The 20,158-nt window shown below is 39.9% G+C and overlaps 2 protein-coding genes and 1 long non-coding RNA gene across 4 annotated transcripts in view; 1 reads left to right on the forward strand and 2 right to left on the reverse strand.

Annotated features, from left to right (window-relative positions):
* ell (elongation factor RNA polymerase II) overlaps positions 1-9,127 on the reverse strand; it is a 35,289-nt gene extending 26,162 nt beyond the window's left edge. For both annotated transcript variants that reach the window (XR_009925449.1, XM_062424976.1), the window contains exon 1: positions 8,988-9,127. Coding sequence is in view for 1 of the 2 variants with exons in the window: in XM_062424976.1 (XP_062280960.1) it covers positions 8,988-9,122 (135 nt within the window). In the remaining variant the exon portion in view is untranslated. The remainder of the gene's footprint in view (positions 1-8,987) is intronic.
* LOC133985359 (uncharacterized) lies at positions 8,092-13,053 on the forward strand. The gene is made up of 2 exons (XR_009925450.1): positions 8,092-8,197; positions 12,731-13,053. It is a non-coding gene; the product is annotated as an uncharacterized LOC133985359 (long non-coding RNA).
* On the reverse strand, positions 9,935-19,727 carry fkbp8 (FKBP prolyl isomerase 8). The gene is made up of 9 exons (XM_062424978.1): positions 19,605-19,727; positions 18,539-18,809; positions 16,001-16,170; positions 15,765-15,853; positions 15,339-15,559; positions 14,811-14,983; positions 14,643-14,720; positions 12,747-12,887; positions 9,935-11,775 (listed from the first exon to the last, which is right to left on the reverse strand). The coding sequence occupies exons 2-9, from the start codon at positions 18,795-18,797 to the stop codon at positions 11,689-11,691; spliced, it is 1,218 nt and encodes a 405-aa protein (XP_062280962.1). The 5' UTR covers positions 18,798-18,809; positions 19,605-19,727; the 3' UTR covers positions 9,935-11,688.
* Positions 19,728-20,158: the final 431 nt, after the last annotated feature.

Here is a 20,158-nt window from a genome sequence, read left to right on the forward strand (position 1 = left end):
ATAAAGATTATATAGACTGGGTTACTGCAAATTATATCCTAACACACATACGTGTAAGTCCCTACTCGGTGTCTAATGCTGCACTGCCAAAGGATTTCTTTGTTTTGTAGTAAATGCACACAGTAATAGCAATGACTAAATCCCAATGGATATAGCTGTGGCACCCAAATTGTCAGGTGTCTAGTTGCATTACTGTCACACTGGAGAGATGTTCCACCTGTCTAGGATTTCAAAGGTGAAAAGAGCACTTTGTACCGTGCACTCTGCAAGGGTGAAATGGTACTGGGTGTCCCTGCTCTCAATTCTCAGTGTGCATGCATCATTGCAGAGTATGCCCTGTGTGTGAAACGTGGTGTGCCAGTCTACTCCTTTAAAATAGCTGTGGCAGAGGGGTGTCAGATGAGTGTTTGAAGTAATACACTTGCTCGTAGGCTTAATTGGGCCTACTAGTAGGTATTTTACTGTAACTGCCTCTTCAATTCTACAAAGAAACCCTTTGAAGCTTTTAAGCTTGTTTTCCATTTGATTAATGCTGAGCTACGTTTGATCTTGTGCTTGAAATGGCAGCACAAGTTTCTTATGTGTGTACCATTTCTTAGCTGAAGGCTGGGGGATCAGCACATGTACAGTCTGACAGTTTCATGTTACACACATTAAACCATCTTTTTAAACGATCAGCAGTGTAACCCGAGTGATGCAGGACTTTTGAGGCCGATACCCATATTGATATTCAAGCGTTTAAAGAACCCAATAATCAACCGATATTAATTTTCTTTACACAACTCCTGACATAAATGAACATTTTAATATGGTTTCCGGGTCATAGTTGAAAAATAATCTTGTCACTACTCTCTGTTGGACAAACTAGACAATTAACATTGCTATTAAGACCTGACATTGGTATTAACTCAGTAAGGCAACACAGCTAAAGAAATCATTACTTTCCAATCAATAAAAAAAAGTTATGCGCATTAAGCTGGAATGACACAGGACAAATGTATTGAACACACTAACTGAAATGTCTTTAGCACTTGGTTGAAAAGCCTTTGTTTGCGATAACAGGATTTAAGACACTTCCTGTAGGAATAAAATAATCTCTCACAGTGTCCATGGGGATTTGGCCCTTTCTTCTAAGCAGAGACTCTTCAAATGTTGAGGAGTGTGTGTGTGTGTGTGTGTGTGTGTGTGTGTGTGTGTGTGTGTGTGTGTGTGTGTGTGTGTGTGTGTGTGGGGGGGGGGGGGGGGGGGGGGGGGGGTCAGTTAAGAGTCTCCTTTGCGGTATGTTTTGGATCGTCGTCCTGTTTGCAGACCCACCCGGGTCTCATCCTCATTGTCCTGGTGGATGGCAACAGATTTTTCTCAAGACTGTCCTGATACATGGGCCGTTCCTCTTCCCATCAAAAATGTGGATTCTGCTGGTACCATGAGAAGAGCAACAGCCCCGCACGAAAAACTTCAAATGAGCTTCAACATGTCTTTTCTTCAGTAATGGAGTCTTAGGGGGTGATAAGTGCGGGGAGACCGTGGTGGTGGAGAGCACTGCCGTTTTTTTCTCTGTCCAGGTCTTTCTGGAGCTCTTTTCAGCAGTCTTGTGAGGAGCTCTTGTGTGTGGCTGGTTGATGGTGGAGTGACGACTCTCAGATAAAGGCCCCAATTGTACTTATGTGAACATCTAGTTGAGTTGAGAAATCAGTCGGTAGCCTGTGGCAGTGCTCAGCAATCTTGTTGTGAAGGTCTTGGGGCAGCTCTTTACTTCTACCCATCATGAGGTGGTTCTTGCATGACAGCTTGGTGACAATGATGCATTCACAGATGGCTAACATTTTTTTTGAAAGAGTGGAAGTACTAATAGCTACATGAACTGACCAAGCTGATTCTAAGAGGTCTAATCAATGAAATCACCTGGTTCAGCGTTTCTTTAACTGCATGTTCAATATTTATCTAATTTAATGGACATTACTTCTTTGAGTGTTGGAATGTGGATTTATTGAATTAATACCAATGTCTGCACTTAAATATGTTTAATGAAAAAAATATGTTGACATGTTGGATACTTATTTCCCCCAATGTATGTTGCTATCCCAACCCTTTTTCTTTACATCCTTACTTAAGCCACATTCATACAAAGGTAAATTAATCTGAAAACTAAACATAACTTTTAAAAAACAATTTCCATCCATATTAGCGTTTTCCAGTCAAATCTTAAAAGCTATTTGTGCACGCTAATTTCCAATGGAAATATTGATATCCGTCTTCCTCCTCTTTGAGTAGACAAACATCAAAATTGTTCAGTTCAGCAATTTTCTGGTAAGGGGTGGGATCACACAGTCCAGTTTGGTCTCATAAAAGGTTGAATCTCCATTTATGACCATTTAAATTTCAATTTAGCTAAAAATGCTATATCACAACACCAATATGATGTGATTATCTGTGCTGGCATTCAAAATGTGTGACAATGCAGAGGAGAGGGGACTGTCTGAAACGTTTTCCTTCATCACATTTCTTCTACACAACACCTGAGGTTTTCTGTGAAGGCACCCGCTATTGTTTTTCAACAGCTTGGTCGAAACTGTAACATGAGACCATTGTTTTCAGATGTATCCACTCTGGAGAGCCCAACCTAGTGAGGTCATGGCTTTATACTTTCACTTGGATGTGTCACTATCAAGGTTTGCATTCTCTCACTCCAACACAATAGTGCAAAATCGGGATGATGTATAAGTGCAGTATGAATGTAAACCCTGCCTCATCACAACAAGAGACATTTCGCAGAAAACTGAAGTCAACATCATAACAACAGCTGTCATCTTCTGGTAATCTGGGGCCTCACAAAAGTGATATGAAAGTGATGATGCAGCAGACTTTCATAGTGGCCTTGAAACGACAGAGTACTCAAAAAGCCTAAAAAGCCTAAAAAGCCTAAAACTGGAAGATACTGGTGTGTGTCTCTCCTTTTGAGGCTGATTTGATACTCATCTTGATTCAGCATCCATGACTTAATGGACCTGAGATACATTTTTAAGTCCTGTTTTGATGGGATACGATGAGCTCCAAAGCGTTCCAGTTTACTACTGCTTTCCTTCTTCCAGTATAATAATGAAAGGTGTACATTAAAAGGCCTGCTTCACATTTTAATGACTATGAAAACGTCTTTTGGAGTCTCATTTAATGGCATTACAAAATGAAAAATCAATCAACTCCAAATAATATTTTCAATAAACTAATAATCCCTTGTTTCTGTACTTATATAAAAATTATTGTTTAGTAAATCAATGTTTACTGCAAGGAGCTGCTGACAAGATAAAGCACAGGCCATTTTCATTACTGGTGTTGTTACTGGCTTCAGGTGAAGAGGGGCAATTACAGAGTCTCCCCCAGTATGCTAGTGGTATCTGTGTGTATTTCACTACCTCAGTCTTGCTACCTGAATACTTGCACTTGACCTTGTTTGCAGCTTGACATACCTTTATCAACTTTTCCTACTACGTATTTATTATGTAAATAAAGGTGAGTGTCTGTCATTTATGTATGGTGTGTTGTCTCTGGGTTTGTTAAACTTCAAGATAAAAACAGTCTCACTAGGCACAGAAAATTGTTTTCTTTGTGCGATTACCATGTAAAATTAACAGTCACTAGGCTGACAACACTGACAAAAGGAAGAATTTGGACTCTGCGGGAGAGAAGCACACACACACAAGAAGAGATTGCATTAATAGAAAAAGAGGAACCTCCTTTCTTAGTAAGTCAAATACAGAGAAGCCTGCATCGATTTAGCAGAGATTCCTTCAAGGTTTGGCCTAATTCAGTCTTTCTGAATTGAGGAAGGAATCTTTCAGACATTAAGTCTGGGCACTATTCATTATGATTACTTGAAGGATATGTGTATTAAAAAAAAACATGCGAGTATAAACGTATTCCTCCGGTTTCAGTCAGAACTGTACCTATTACCATGTGTCACACTGCACCAATACTGGTCAAAAACCACAGGCACAAACCGCATTCACAGACCAAAGACCAAACCATGACCTCGGCACTGACTCATCTTTTAAAGAGACATGTCAGGTCAGGGAGTCTGCTCTGTTTGTGTCTCCAGGTTAACATGGTCACTTGTGGCAACGCTGCCACAGGACAGACGAACACCATGACATTTAGAGTCATATTTGGCCTTAGTGGTTATGGTCATCCCTTGCAGCGTCCCGTGATCTGCTGAAACTGGGGAGTCAGCATTCCTTAAATAACCATAGCACTGGCACAGGCTGACCAGTGTCAAGCAACAAAATCCCCACCCGGTCTCCATTACTTCCCATACCGTTCCCATAGGGGTCGAAACGGGGGGGTAGACAACAGCCAAGCACCAGAACAAAACTGACCTGATGTAAACGGACCTCCTTTGTGAAGCCTTTAGCCTGTCACCACAAATCATCAAACTGAAGTCTGAGCTTCATCTGTACAACCCCCCCCCCCCCAAAAAAACAAACAAAAAAAAACAACAACAACCCACATCTATTTGAGATTTTTCTAAGTTAAACTGAAATTTAAAGGATGGGGGAGCTTATTTCAACTCATGGATTATCGTTGTTGCCTTGTTAACCTGGGCCTGGCATCAGATAGTGTATACCTGTCATAGCAGATATCTTGTCTTTCATCAACCATCAGGAAATATTGTAACAGCTCATCATTGGAAAGAACTGGATTACAGACTATGTCACAAAATGCACAATAATAATAATTATAGTTGATAATATAATTGCCTCACTGAAGGTTTAAGGGGCGTAAAAAGGTAAATGTGACATACAATTACCTGGCAACCACAATATGGGCGCCTCTGCAGTGATGTACTTCCGCAAGAATGTAAAATTCATACTCCCAGCTCCTAGTCGTCAATCCATAACCTTCACCGCAAGACAAAAGATGTGACTGTGCCCAACAAAAGGTTTTACAATTCAAATGGAATTACTCATGTCTCACCAACATATACTGCAGTGCCAGCGCAAGAGATGTAGTGTCACTTCATATGCAATCTCTCTTAGACTGCCTGCAAATGTTAATTTTATATTACACAAATTTCAGTTCAGTGTTTAAAGTTTTTTGTTTTTCTCGACTTGCCAATTTGGAGAAATTTGAAACAGCTGGGTCTTTTTTCGTAATAAAGACAACAAACTGAATCACAGTAGTTAAACACTGTTTTCTAAGACAGTCCTCCCGAGACATAATTATGAACTTTTATCTGTACTCTCCACCAACCTTCAGCTTGGTGACGTTCGAGTAGCCTTACTCATTTCCTTGCTTATGTCACAGCCAGTAAAAAAAAAGAAAGAGTGAGTCTCTGGACTGCCAGTCCCGCAGCAGGAGCTCCAGTTCACTCTGTCCTCAGACGTACCAACAGTGGGACCAGCTGACAGTCACGTCTCATACAGGAAGCAACCAATACACAGAATTCTTGCTACTTGATCACTGCTGTTACGCAATTTCATTCGAGAAATACTCATATAGTGTTTCATAGAATTCTTAGTACAGTGCTGGATTTGAGCCAACATTTAGCATTTAGTTTAACTCAACTAGACAGGAACAAGCTTGGAAGCATTTGTACTACCGATCTCCTACAACAGTGCATAATGTAGAGACTTAAAAAAAGAAAATGATAATACTGTAGAGAATTTGCGATGAGTCTATTGACAGCTGTATATATTTTCTGTTGCTAGCTAGACTCTACAGTTTATCAAAGCTTGTGTACTGTACAGTATGCTGGTCTGGAGCTGCTTGATTTTAGTATCTTGATGAAGAGTTGGCATAGCAGCCCAAATGACAGCAAAAGTGAGGTCATAAACATTATCAGCTCTGTCTAATTACATCCTCGACTATACCACAACTTTTACATTGAAAGGCATGGGTCATTCTGCAGCTCTCTTCCTCTTCCTCTACCGAGCTCCCAGCTCACCCATGAGTTTGGTTGCCAGCCAGTGTTTGATTTATGAGGAAGCCAGGGGCTAATAATAATAAAGCAACACTGAAAGCATGTATAAGCTCAAGTTTGGGGCGCCAGGTTTTTCTTTTTTTTTTTTTAAAGAAAAAAAAGGAGACATACCTAGTTATACAATGATTGGTATAAGAGATAAATTAAATAAAAACTCCTGCCCGTAGCTCTGCCAAAGCAAAGGAGTTGGAATAAAACACATATTTTTGCACATAGCTTGAATTTTACCGGCATTTGTTTAATTCCTTTATTTAGCGCAGGGAAGATTTTTCACATATTTCATGGTCTAATGTGAACATGGAAAGAGAAACACCAACACAAAGCCCATAGCTTGAATGAATGCGACTCCGTCATGTAACAAATGTGAGCAGTTTGTTCTGTCTTAACGTGACATCTTTTTCTCAATCTGCGTTTGTGCACATGTGGTCTGTGTTGGTGGAGAGGCTTAATACTGTTTGCCACTGCTCAGCGGTCATATTGTACGGCTTTGTTTGTTGTCTGTGAATTTCAATGAACTACTTTGAAATATGTGCAGGCTCTGAGCACTCGTCTTTGTGTACACTGGCACACTGTAATGTATAAACACATACAGTATAATGTAATTGATTTAGACATGTGGTACACCTGCACGCCTATGCATAATCAGAGTGCCAGATAAAATGGGCGGTTTTATGTGCGCTCGTCGTCTGTCATCTTGTGATGCCGGTGTGACTGGGCCGCAGTCACTATAATTGTGCACGAATGTGAATGTGTGCATGGTTCTCTAGTTTCATATACTGTAGCTGTTGTCTACAATTATGCAGATGTGCCAGTGTGGTCCTTGTGTGTGATGAAGAAACGTCAAGTATGTTGTATTGTCCTGTCACTAATATGTCTGCTGTGCTTCAATGCATAAGTAAAAAAATAGACCGAATCCAAGGTACCACATTTAAAATCCAATCTCACCATCTCCCTTTTATCCAACAAAAACCTAGAGTTTGACACATACCCTAAAAAGATGCAGAGCATGCTTGTATCACCCAGGTGCTCTGACTCAGCCGTCACCACAAGCCAAGCACCTTTTTCAATCCCACAAAGATACTGGATTACCCAATAGCCTGAATCTGGTCAAACTGGGACTTAAACTGTGACTCAAATAACAGAGAAAGATGATTAAGCGAGTCACAAGGTATGCCTGTTCAAGTCTGTACTTTTCAATAAGTTCACCTTAACTGTCAAACAAAATTACAACCTGACTCTTCAATCACTCAACAATTAAAAGTCCAGCGGAGCGGACAGAATTATTGTCTAGCTTATCAATTTTTTGAACGTGTACAACTAACATATTTTGAATATAAATTTGCATCAGAATGTTTTTAATACGACGTAGTGGAAAGATGGTGCCAAGGATAAGCAGCATTATATTCTGGACAGATGCATGACACAGTCACATGTGTATCGTTGTACCTCATCATCAAAAATAACGACTTATTCTGAATCATAAGCACTAACAATGATCAGCAGTGGTACAAATGTTGGTGACTGTATCTTCATGTTTTAGTCCAAATAAGGGATCAATATTACAGCCTTGAAATTTAAAAAAAAGAGTGAAACTTTTTGTACCTTAACATACTACTTTTTCACATGAGAAATATCTAGTATGTGCAAATACTCAATATTAGGTTTTGGTCAGTAGCCAAAAAATTGAAATGCTATCCTGAAACATCAGCAATGACATTTCGATGCAGCACTCTCTGGTGGCACGCTTCATGTTTCAGTGAAAAAGCATTTTATTCTGATTGAAAAAGCAAAACATTTATCAAAAATCAATCTTAAACATGCGCCTTTCTTTGGAAAGATGTGTCCACATTTCTAAATGTTTTTGTTAACTGTAGCTGCAATGACAATACTTTTAAAGAGTTGAGAGACAAACTTATTTTGACTCACTGGTTAAATCAGGACTCTTCCTACAACTAGTATTCAATCTAATTGCCTGCCACAATTTTATAATTTTGGCTTATCAGCTGCAGTCCTATTGTACACAGCCACCGACGCTGGAGATAAGGCCCCTGCTTCCTAGCCAGCCAGGTTTTCCCTGTCAAATATTTATAGAAACTGAAACATTAGATGGCCATCCTCAGACTTAAAGCTCTCTACACACCAAGCCAAGCAAGCAGCAGAGCCATTTCAGAGACCAGACTAGATCCCCCCACCTCTTATTTAGTCATGGCCATTGAAGACAAAGTAAGTTAACTCTACTGTTAATTCACTTTGTCGCACTGTTAAAGCTGTAACCTGAACACTAACCTTTGGTAGCAGCCTGTGAGGGGAGGGGGGCAGGGGAGTTTGGGGGGGAGGGGGGGAGATGGCCATCTTTTCCCCAATTATTCACCCTGTTGTCATCAGATACTAAACCAAAGCAACATTTCCGTTGAGTTAACAAGAGAAAATAAATGATTAAAAAAATCCCGTTTGTAGACGGGACTTATCCAACGACAGACATTGTGAGCTAAAGCAAGGTTTGGCAGATTGTTTTGACAGCTTTACAAACTTTCTGGAAATATCTGTACACACAACAGAACTTAGTCCGTGTTTACAGTCAAATTTCATCCCGAGTTACAGAGATTGTAGTCACGGAAGTTAGCAGTTAAACTGTTGCGCCAACCAAAACTAATACACCCAGATAATACAATGAAATAAGTAGTGGAGATCAGTATCTAGCAGCACTGAGCTTAAATGACCGAGCACTGTGTGTGAAGGGAGCCTGGGTGTAGCTACAAAAAAAGGAGCTTCACAGCTACCTCGCATCAAGTCAGCCTGGCCGGTCAAGAGCTCAACTATTACACACTTTAATCTAACCAAACTAGCCCGGCTCACCCAGCCTGCTGTGTCCGAATATCGCAGCATGAAGGCGGCAGCGGCGGCCAGACACAGCGGGGGGGGGGGGGGACTGACCTCACTCTGCCTGTCACAGACTCCTAAAACGCGAAACCAAACATGTCACGGCGGCGGAAAAAAAAGCTCGTCCGTTTACCTTGCTGCTCTGGTAGGCTTCAAACGCTCTCAGCGCGCTGTCAGTGAGTTTGACGTGAAAGACTGAGACATTGCTGCCGTTGCTCACTCTTCCACAGGACAGTCCGTAGCACTGCTCCTCCTTCAGCGCCGCCATCTTTGCTACCGTTCCCACCACCACCACGCGCACGCATGCACTCTCTCGTAACCGGAGAAACTCCCCGTTGCTTTTCAATGAATATTCAATGACCGGCTGCTGGTGAAGTCACTGAGCAGCAATGAAGCCCTGTATATAGCCGCATGTGTACGTTTAACAAAAGAAAAAAAACAACAAACAACACACACTTAAATGTCTGCATTCATATCATAATAATATTAAAGACAAAATAAATTATTGATGATTAGTCATCGACTTTTGCTAATTTACATCTAAAGTCGTAGGCAGCTCATAAAGTGTAGCGGCATTTTCTACATTTTTATATTATAGTTATGTATTGGTAACAAATATATATATATTTATATACACATTGCCTACAGCATTAAGGAATGAGCGTTGTACATCAGTATGCGTGGGGAGAGGGAAGCGATAAGTCATCTGATTGCGTCAGTGAAACGTCAATGTTTGGAGAAAAAAAAGGCCCCACCAGTTTGGGAATAACCACAAAACTTGGGAATGTCCAGCTGTACACAAATGAAACATGAAACGTAAATTCCAAATGAATTAGGGACGTTGGGACTTTTAGTCATCTTGTCTTAAAACAATTAGTGTTTTAATGCAGTAGCTGTACAAATATGACTCGACATAATGAATAATGTGTCTATCAGATATTAATAATCAGCGGTCTTATTTCTCATTTTTATGTGGAAAAATACTTTAAGGACATGATAATAATTTAAAGAATTACTGGGGTGATGTACAATAATGGCAGAAATTGTGATACAGTACAAATGAGTGGCTGAAAAAGGAAAGTAGTTTGTGAGACATGTTTTATTGTGATAGATATAAAATTAACAAATACAGGGAATGTCAGGAACTCATATCAACTTATATGTCTATTTAGTTTGTCACCAACTTGTAAGAGCTTATGCAACTTTTGGCTCTGTAGGCCTAGCATTTATTCTAGAGACGCTACAGATTCAGTGGTGTCACACTTAGCAATGAGCAAAAACACTGGAATAAATTAACACCTAAAGAAAGGAAAACATTCCAAGGAAAATTTCACAGGCAAAAAAAATGTAAGGGAGAAAGATAAACACACACGCCCAACATTGTACTTGAAGGGTCATCCTTCAACATTTGGTCTTAGTGATCAGAAATTGAGGTATAGTTGACTGAAATTGAAAAGTAAAAAATAAACTATGTCTGAAACTCCATATACCATTTCTCTGCCTTTATTTTAAAGGTAATAACTGCACTTCTGCTGACAATAAGTTAGTTATTCAACACAGTGGTTCTTTTGCACGTCAACAACCCGTAAACCAAACTGAACTAAATTTGACCTTGGACCCCGATTTGATAAGATTTTGTCCCAATATCTTTGCTTTTAGGTGTTTTTTTGGTTTGTTTTTTTACAGAAAGTGTATGAAACCCATGACCAAAATAGTCATATATTCAGACATTGTGTTATTATGGATGGAATTATAGTGACAGTAAAATATACTCCTTTTTTATGGCAAACCCCTGGAACCCTCTCAAGGAACCCTGGGGATCCCCAGACCCCACTTTGAGAACCACTGATTTAACAAATGCTGAACAGTACGTACAATATATCTTCTTGAGCAGATGTTTAAATACATGTATACAGAAGTGACCAGAAATAGAGAAACCCCTCAGCTTCAAATTGCAGTACAACAGTCATGTATATGTACTGTATGCAGCAGTATGCCTTTTTGAAACTGTTAAATTTTGGTTGCTGACACTGTCAGATAGCTGTTGATTCAATTTCATCGTACTTTCTGAGCAGCTTGTTGTATTTTATTTAGATTATTTTGTGAGGTGTTTCTTTTATTTCTGCTCTAGTGACAACAAAAAGTGAATATTTTAATAAGGTACTGCAGGACAATTGTACTGCATAACATTGTACAGGTGATTCCACTTTTCTGGTCACTCAGTGTATGAGTAGTCTGCAGAAAGGGGGAAAGAGTGAAAAAGCACACAAGTCGAGTATCTTGCCATCGTTTGGACCTCAAATAATGCATCTTCTACATGACACCGGTCAACATGAAACATTGTACCATAATTAAGAACAGTGAAATCACATATTGTCTGTTGAACAGGAATAACTAATTTAAACCGCACAATCATATGCTTCAAAACTATAGCATAACATAGGACCATGTCAAAATAGCTATTTTCAGTGGGAAAAATATTCTTAAAATAGTTCAGTAAATAATTTTTCATTTTAGTCCATTTTCAACATTATCTACCAAAGACAAAAACAATGGCAGCAAAAGAAAACTTTCTGGAAATGTGACAGATACGCATAAACCTACACATTTATAAGGTTGGAAATACATCTCCCATATGCAAATATTGATGTTTTATTATTTGTCACACACAGTTCTCAAACATAGCAGAGAAAGGTGAGTGACAGTGAAGAGGCAACTGACCGACTGACATATCCAACCCCCTTAACCAAAGGTCAGAACGCACTGCCATATGCGCTTCTCTGTTTAGGCTCTCACATTGCAGGACTTGGTCAGGCCATCACTAATGACTTGGTTCAATTTCTAGCAGCAATGACAACGGATAACGCTACACCGCCGATGGCTACTGCAGTGGCGCCAAATAACCACTTCCAGCTGAGACCCTGAAGAAGTAAAGAAGCAAAAGAGAAGAGGGTTACATGTTAAGTACTGTAGGTCTCATAATATCATGATACAGTAAAAAGCTCAAAGTAAGATATCAATCAGACATGGGGAGGACAATATGACATTAAATAATATATCATTATCAAGTATTTCAGGGTATTTCCAAGGCTTTCCTCATACTCAGCCGGGTGGTTAAACTTGAGGTAGTAAAATAAATGTGTTGCGTTACCCCCTTTTGTTGTTACAGTCCACTTCTCTTGTTATATAGTACCGTGGTTTGTTGTACATCTGATCTTTTGTAACCATATTACTTCCACACTACTGAAGTCAGTTCCTTATTTGGAACTAACTCCTCCACCATGGAGCTATCAACAACGCTACTTTCACTTTCAACAATGTTTGTTGTTGCTGTGCATAACAGCATGACATCATGCTGCCAAATTAGAGTATTGCCATTATCATAATATCAACTTTTTTGATCATATAAATATTATACCAATATTAACATGAATGATACAATACGGCACATCCCATAAAATATTCATAAGTTACTGACACTTCCCCTTTTTTCCCCCTTACAAAGGTTCACTTGACAATTATATACAGGCACCATTTACACCTGTTACTAACATGCAATCTGTATCTGAATAATGACTGATCCACAAGCCTTTGCATTTACACCACCTCCAGATGTGGTCTGGCTACCTGATCGCATTACGATCATAGTGCATTCTAAGTGCATTTACATGTGTTTTTCCTCATCCACACAGGATATCCATATACAGACTGCACGTGAATGCAAAGAGTAAATTTGGTCACATTAATGTATACTTCCATATAAAGGAATGAACATTTTTTAACATCATGTGACATCATGGAAAAGCAAAACAGAGTGAAGCTGGGATACTTTTTTTTTTTTTTTTTTTTTTTTAATTATCACATCTGCTTTCTCAGGGAATGACAATCTCACCCATGAGGACTTGGCCCGGTGTTTCTGTGAACCGCTGCTGCCACTGGTCGGGTTCCCCAGCATCTTCTTATACATGGCCTGCTCTGCTCCCTTCTGCTCCGAGTTCTTCTTCACCAGTTTGGAAAGCTCTGCATGGATAGTCTACACAGGAGAGACATGACAAATGGAGCATGAAAAATGACACTAACAATCCTTTCAAAGGGAATATGAACAGACATGCTAATAATGGATGAATGAAGCGGGCCCTCAAAATTCTCAGCGAGGTCATTCATTGCATCCTTTAAAAATAAATACAGCTAGTATTTTATTTTTCCGTATGATGTCATCTTACAAGAAATCACAGGCTTGCATCACAAAATTAACCTTCCATTGAGCCCACATCCACATAATTATTCCAGGATATGGGTTCAGTTATTGTTCTCAGATCTGAGTCACTTCTCTGCTCTTTAACTGGTGAGTGACTAAGCAAACCACTGATTTCAGAAACAACAAAAATGTTTATGCTTTGGAAATGCATTTCAGTAAGACTGATGGAGCTCAAAGCAATGTTTACTTAATAGTAACTTAATATTTGAGCACAGTCTACCTTTAAAAACATCTGTGGGGAGTGGAGAGTCTGTGAGCGTCTGTACAAGTTTATACCCTGAGGATTTGCCTGTTCCCATCTACTGCTAAGAATAATGGATACATTTACCACAGAGTGTTTGAGCAGGGCACACTTGGCAAGTTGGCATCACTATTGTGCAATCAGCTACCCACCACAACGACAAAAATGACACAACGCTCACTTGTGCCCAGGGCAAGGATAAAGTTGGCTGAACAAACATGTAACATCCTGTCCTAACAGCATCCATGTGTACAAATACTGTGCCGAGACAGTTTGAGGCTGTCTATACTGGAACAGTCAAGTCAAAAAGTAAACAAAGCACAGACAAATAAATCTTGTCTTATCCATTTGAGGTGGAAGACAGAGGGCGTGAAGAGCTGATTCCAGTGTAAAAAAAATGCAGACAGTGTGTCTGTCAATGCTTCAAGAAAAGAAAGATACCGCGTCATCTTGTCACTCCATGACGCCTGCGCATGTTTAAAACCGCCCCATTGATTATAATGGGAACATTCTGGTATTCTTACAGAAGCACACCCGCTGCTCTTGCTGTTAGAACATGAGGTTATTTAGCGAGTCTTTTAATAAGTGCAGCACTAAGAGGCAAGTATGTTTTAACCTTAAAACAAATAATCTTGCACCAGTTTAAACAAGTGTGTTGACGTATAGACTTTGCAAATATACAAAAAACTGACGGTTATGAAAAAGCACGATTCTGCCAGGCGAAGAGCTTGCTAGTGCACACCATCTGCAACATGAACCTTTTTACTTTAGATACACAAACGATTATATTCCTAACTACACATGAGCCCATTAAGAATCTACCTAAGGTAAACTATTACAGATTGTGATAATCCACTGCATTTAAACTGCATGTGTTGGACTAAAAGCTGAAGTGGCGGCCAGGCCATGTGCTGTCTGACAGATTGGTGTAGGACTGAAGTGGGGGATTCTGGGCATGAGTACCATGCTGCTGCAGCTTATAGCAGATCCAAGAAGCCCACACACAGAGCTCTGTTCTGCCAAATGGCTTCATGCAGCCAAAGAACCACATATACCTGACTGCATGAGCAGGAGAACAGAAACAGTATCTAGGAATTAGATATGGCTGGGGTGCAGGATAAACCTATTTACAGCAACAACATGAAAACAGATACTCTGAAATGATGAATCAGCAGTTCACCTGACCTTGCGCTACTATGTGATGTGATATTTTTTACCATATGGCACCATCTACTGGCCATAAGACAGTACTGACATTTCCTCATGCAAAAAATGAAAGGGAGGAGTACCTTGTTGCTTGGTTCCAACTTCAGTGCCTTCCTCAAAGTTTGAATGGCTTCTGTATATTCACCTTGCAATGCCAGTACCTTGAGTGAGAACACATACTTGTTAAAGAAGCTATCAGCTAGAGATTAACAGAGAGAACATGACAAAACACGAGAAAGAACAATGTGTACCTTGCCCATGCGGAAAAGTGCTTTTATATTTTCTGGCTGGTTTGCCAGAGCTGAGACACAAGATTTAAGCGCTGCATCATAATGATCCAGTTTTAACTGAGAAGCAGCCATGTTGTTTAAACACTTCACTTTCACGTCCATCAGCTCATTCTCCTCCTCAGGACTAATGTCAACTGCAGAAGAAATCACAACATAAACAAGAAGAACACCAGTAAATTAAAGTCACAAAAAACAGGAATTTAAATGTCCATCAATGTGTCACAAAAATGAAAATCAGATCAATCTTTATTTTGGCGTCTATCAACACCTAAGACAGAACACCAGATTTATTTTGACCATGTAAGATGTCTTGCTTTCAAGGTCAGTTTCCAAAAACACAATAAGAAAATAAGCAACATGTTGTGTGCAATGCTCCTCCACCCATTAGAAGCCCTTCCATATTGATACTAAAGATACTAAGAAGGAAATAAAAAGATACTACTGTGATTAACTTTTCACTGAGTCTTAACTCCCTGGTTTGCATCTTACCTTTAGAACTAGATTCTGTTATTTGCAGGGCAATGCTATACGAGTTGACAGCAAAAGCATAGTCCCCACGCTGATAATGAACGTTGCCCCTCTCTCTTTTATGGCTGGACAGGGCAATCTTTTCGGCAGGGGGCAGCAGCTCCAGGTCTGGAGCATCAGTAGCTTCCAGCAGTTGTACTTCTAAGGAAAGCTCGGCATTTGGGGGAACCTCAGGGTCATGACTGCAAGGGGAAGACGCATAGTTAAGTTCAGGAGTTAGTGAAACAAGAGACATCAATCCCACAAGGAATTTCAACTGTAACATGCCCGAAGTGAAAGTGTACATCACAAAAGGGTTCAGAACAGCAAGTAAACATATGGAGCTGTTTTCCAACTTCAGGATAAGATTGACAACCTTTAGGGCTTAGAATAAAACACACGGCCTACCTGCCCCGTGTACCATATGCATATTTAGCATTAGTCTGGATGAGAGCCTTCTCTCCCATTTCCATGAGCTGCACTGTGAGATCCAGTGCCTGAAATGAGAAGTTTCACTGAAGTAAGACAAGGATATGTACATACATGTGACATTCACCGTGGTCAGAAGATTATGCATATTCTACAGTGAGAACAAGAGACTATTATTTACTGTTTGAAAAGTATCTCAATTTGTCAGTTATTACCTGGATGACATCCCCGTCACTCAGGGTGAAAGAGACTTCAGACTGCTCCTCTACAAGAATCCCGTCCTTCAGGTACGTTTTAAGATTAATCTTTACTTTCTGTCCTTTCTGTGGGCGACTGTCTCGCCCTTTCCCTGCTTCCAGGACTTTTTTCTTCAGCTGGTCATTACCTGGAGACAGACACAGAAAAATTAATTATCCTGAAAACACACTGAAGAGCAGCAAAAAGTGGCACACCACAAAAATATAATTTTTCGGCGGCGGGGGAGTGTGACCTTTCATTTCTGTCATTCTGTGTGCTGCAGTAATAAACTACTGATGGGCACCAAAAACATTGCTGACATATCTGATAGGCTGTTCTCTGAAGTGAGAAAGGATGCCAAACAGATGTTTTTCAATGGGAAAGGGATTCTTATAAATAGTTTAGATCCTTGACAAGACATTATTTGCGCCATGGAGAGACACAACGTTCTTGCTGTTAAGGTGTATTTGAGGAGGTAAAGCACTTATCTGCACGTCTGTTGGTGCATGCCATCCTCCGGACCTGGGAGTGATCATGATATCACCTATGCGCCTGGCATAAAAAGCCTATTTTATCACTTGTATTCGAGGTGGGTATTGAACTTGAAGCAGAAAGGCAAGCTAGTGCATGAAAATTATCCAAATACTGACCCACATAACATCTCAGTTCAAAACTCACCAGTCACACCAAGCAGACTGGAGATCTCTGTACATACAGCCTTCTTTTTTTCTGCATCTCTATAATTGTACAATGGGTTGTCGTACCGTATTGGGGTGTGCAGAAAACAGCCACAATAAGTTTATCTTCCATTGTTTAATTTGTTTCGGGCGGGAAGAAATTATTTAAAAAACAGGTCAACGTGTCAGACGAGTCTGTGTATTGATTGGCTACAGATTGTCTCTTGCCTCAATTCTCCGCAAAAAGCTAAACTATTCCACGGAGTGGCCTGGTGGTCAAGTGGTTGGAGTGCATGCCAGGTAGTTGCAGCATCCCTGGTTCGAATCCAGCCAGGGACCTATATCTTGCAGGTCATTCCCCTCTCTCTCTCCTAGTTTCCTGTAGGCCTTTCTGCCAGTTACTGTATAAATAAATGCAAAAAAGCCCAAAAATAAATAAATAAATAAAAAAAGTAATATAACTATTCCCAACTTTTTTTGGCCACACTTCGCTGCAGACAGTGGTGGGGAAGTGTGGCATAGTGTGACCGCTGCAGGTTTCCATTGAAATTGCATGGCAGCACACCACAGGACGCTATTCACCCCTCTTCAGTGTGTTTTCGGCATAATACTTAAATACACCATTGATCACTGTCCAATGACAGAAGCCTTGCTAAAGGGAATCACAACACTTTGTTACAGAGACCTCATTCACTAATATGTATGTGGAAATGTTTCTACTTTGTATTAAAAATTACCATTGCCTTCATGACACATGCGCAAAGCCAATTTTCTTACTACTGTGCGTGTGTTAGTGACTCTGAATCATTCCAAATTGACAGACATATGCCCGCTAATAGTTATTAGCATAACCCATTTCTCTATAAAAGGAAAGTTCAGTTGGAGCGGTGCAGCAGTGGAGAGAGCTGTCGAAAAGGGCTGTGATGGTAAAAATTTGGAAAAACTTATAATAAATTAAATAAATACAAATGTTTCAGAAACAGAAGCCAGAAAAGGCAGATTTGGCAGTTAAACATGTCAATGGCATCACCATTATGAGCCCAATTGTGAATCCTGTATACAACCTGTATACCTATTGCACCACTACCACACAATACATCTGTGATAAAATAAAAAGCTGATAAAGAAGTTTGTGTAGATCTGTGGAATTGATCTAAATAAATCTCTACTGCTTTGACAGGTGTGCATCGTGTTTTGTCTGTCCACAAAAGGATGTGATGTACTGAAAGCAAAGCACCGCTCTCTGTGCCACTACTGAACTGCCAGGCTGCTGCTTTAACAGCTGCATATAACACGGCCAAATCAGATGGAGAAATTAATCGATTCCCATTCCAATATGAAAATTCTCATATGAGCTTTTATCATCTAAAAGTGGTTTGATACATTAATAATTTCATTACATTTATGGTGATGATTTATTGATAACAATACCTTAGCTATTAATTTTATAATTAGGAAATAAATTGTTTAATATTAGCAATCTCACTTTAAAATGTGTATTGAGGCCCAATTTTTTTTTAAATAACTGTTTTTTATTGGTGTGTATATGTATTGTCTAAGGCATTTCTAAACTTGTTCGCAGAGTAAGAACAAAATCAAGTAAGAACATGTTGATGAATCCCAAATTTTAGTTTAAAACATCTGCATGGCTTGAGCAAAGATTTGTGTGCACACTGTGAGTGAGACCCTGTGTGTCTGATTCCCTGAGTCCATTAACATTTCACCAACTTATAGTGACCACCTTTATTAGACCACCTTCCCATTATCAGCACATAAGTAAACATTGCAATATGTTCTATAGAAATATTTCTTTCTACAATCAGACATGGTGCCACATACCTAGTACATCCAGCCATTCTTCCACTTGACCTGGAGGGTTTTCATCTGTGTCTGCATTTGTCTTTCCAGACTCCTCTGGGCTCTTCCCTTTCCCACCCCCGGCATCTTCCAGAGGAGGAGGGTCATCGTCAATGTCCTCTTCATCCAACATCTCAAAATCCTCTCCGCTGTCCAGCAACGAGGTTCGTCCGTTTTTCTTTGCTGATGGCACACTGTCATGGTTATCAGAGGTGTCCATGGTCTCCTCGTTTTCAGTCATAATGAGAACGCCCTAGGAGATAAGGTTAACAGACAGGTTCACAGCCATCCAATTTAGTCAAGTCACCTGACTTGACTAAATTGGAGGCTTCATATTTGCCCCAGGTTGCTTGTGGATTTTGCCCGCCATCTGTTACATTATTAAGGCATTATGATGAGATCTTTTGATATGAACATGCCGGTATAAACATACGTACGGAATGATTATTACAAGAAAAAACCGTTTCAATGTTCATTTGGGACAGACTTAAAAATAGTGAACCCGTCCTTTAAAAGATTCAGAACTGCAACTAACCATACTCACATCTTTAACTTAATGTCCCAAACCTGCGTCCCATTGTTAATTAAAATCCCAATCCACCGCTTTATTATTAAACAGTGTAGCTTACCATCGTACTGCTACAAGCCCATTTACCTACAATAACATCACATAAACCTTTCAGACCCGAGCGGTTTGCTATGAATTAAAAAAAACACGAGACATCTTTAGAAGCTAGCGTAATGGCAACTCACGTCACCAACAGTATATTTAGGATAAGAGTTACCAAGCTGTCTGTAACTTGTTTCCAGAAGTTTCTCTAGCAGGCTGCTTTCAGTCCATGCTTCCCGACGTTAGCCGAGCAACTTGACATTAGCACATTAGCACTAGTAAGCTAACGTCATCTAGCTAGCCGATGCTAGTGGACATTAAGAGACTGTTGCTATCAAGTCTTGCAACGAACTACAGCGTATACCAGCCCCAGGTAGAGTGCAATATCACATCGTCATGTGTGATAGCCCAATTTATCAAAAGTAGACTCCCTCTTACCTTCAAATAGTGTTTTCAGAGGCTTGTTTTGGTCCTGGACAAGATCCCCCTTTTGCTCACCACAGTGAAGTGAGGTTGATGTTGGTTAACAATATGCGCGGGGCCTGAATGTATTGTGGGCGATGATCATCAAACTGACTTCGCCGCTGTCTGTAGCTCTTCCCAACAAGCTGTTTCCGGTTAACCTTGAGCTCATGTCCTGAATGTTGTGCACCCTTTATGCAGATTATTTTATTGAGGTCATAGTGGGTGATGGTACTAGGGTGCATTATATTGAATGGTGATCCTAATATTTTGTCCACCCCATTAACATACATGAGGGGGGTAAAATATTAGGAACACCAGTCAATATAATGCACCCTAATACAACCCCACCACCACTAAATACGACCTCAGTAATACTAATAAAGTAGAAATATCACGTTTTGTTTGACAATGTAAACAAAAACTGAAAATGTTTAAACTTAAACAAAAAGTACAATTTATAGCAGAGCTGTTGTATTGGATTGATTTAGATTGCACAGGTGTACCTAATGAAATGGCCGATGACTTCA

The sequence above is a fragment of the Scomber scombrus genome, chromosome 8, assembly GCF_963691925.1.
Source record: "Scomber scombrus chromosome 8, fScoSco1.1, whole genome shotgun sequence".
NCBI lineage: Eukaryota > Metazoa > Chordata > Actinopteri > Scombriformes > Scombridae > Scomber > Scomber scombrus.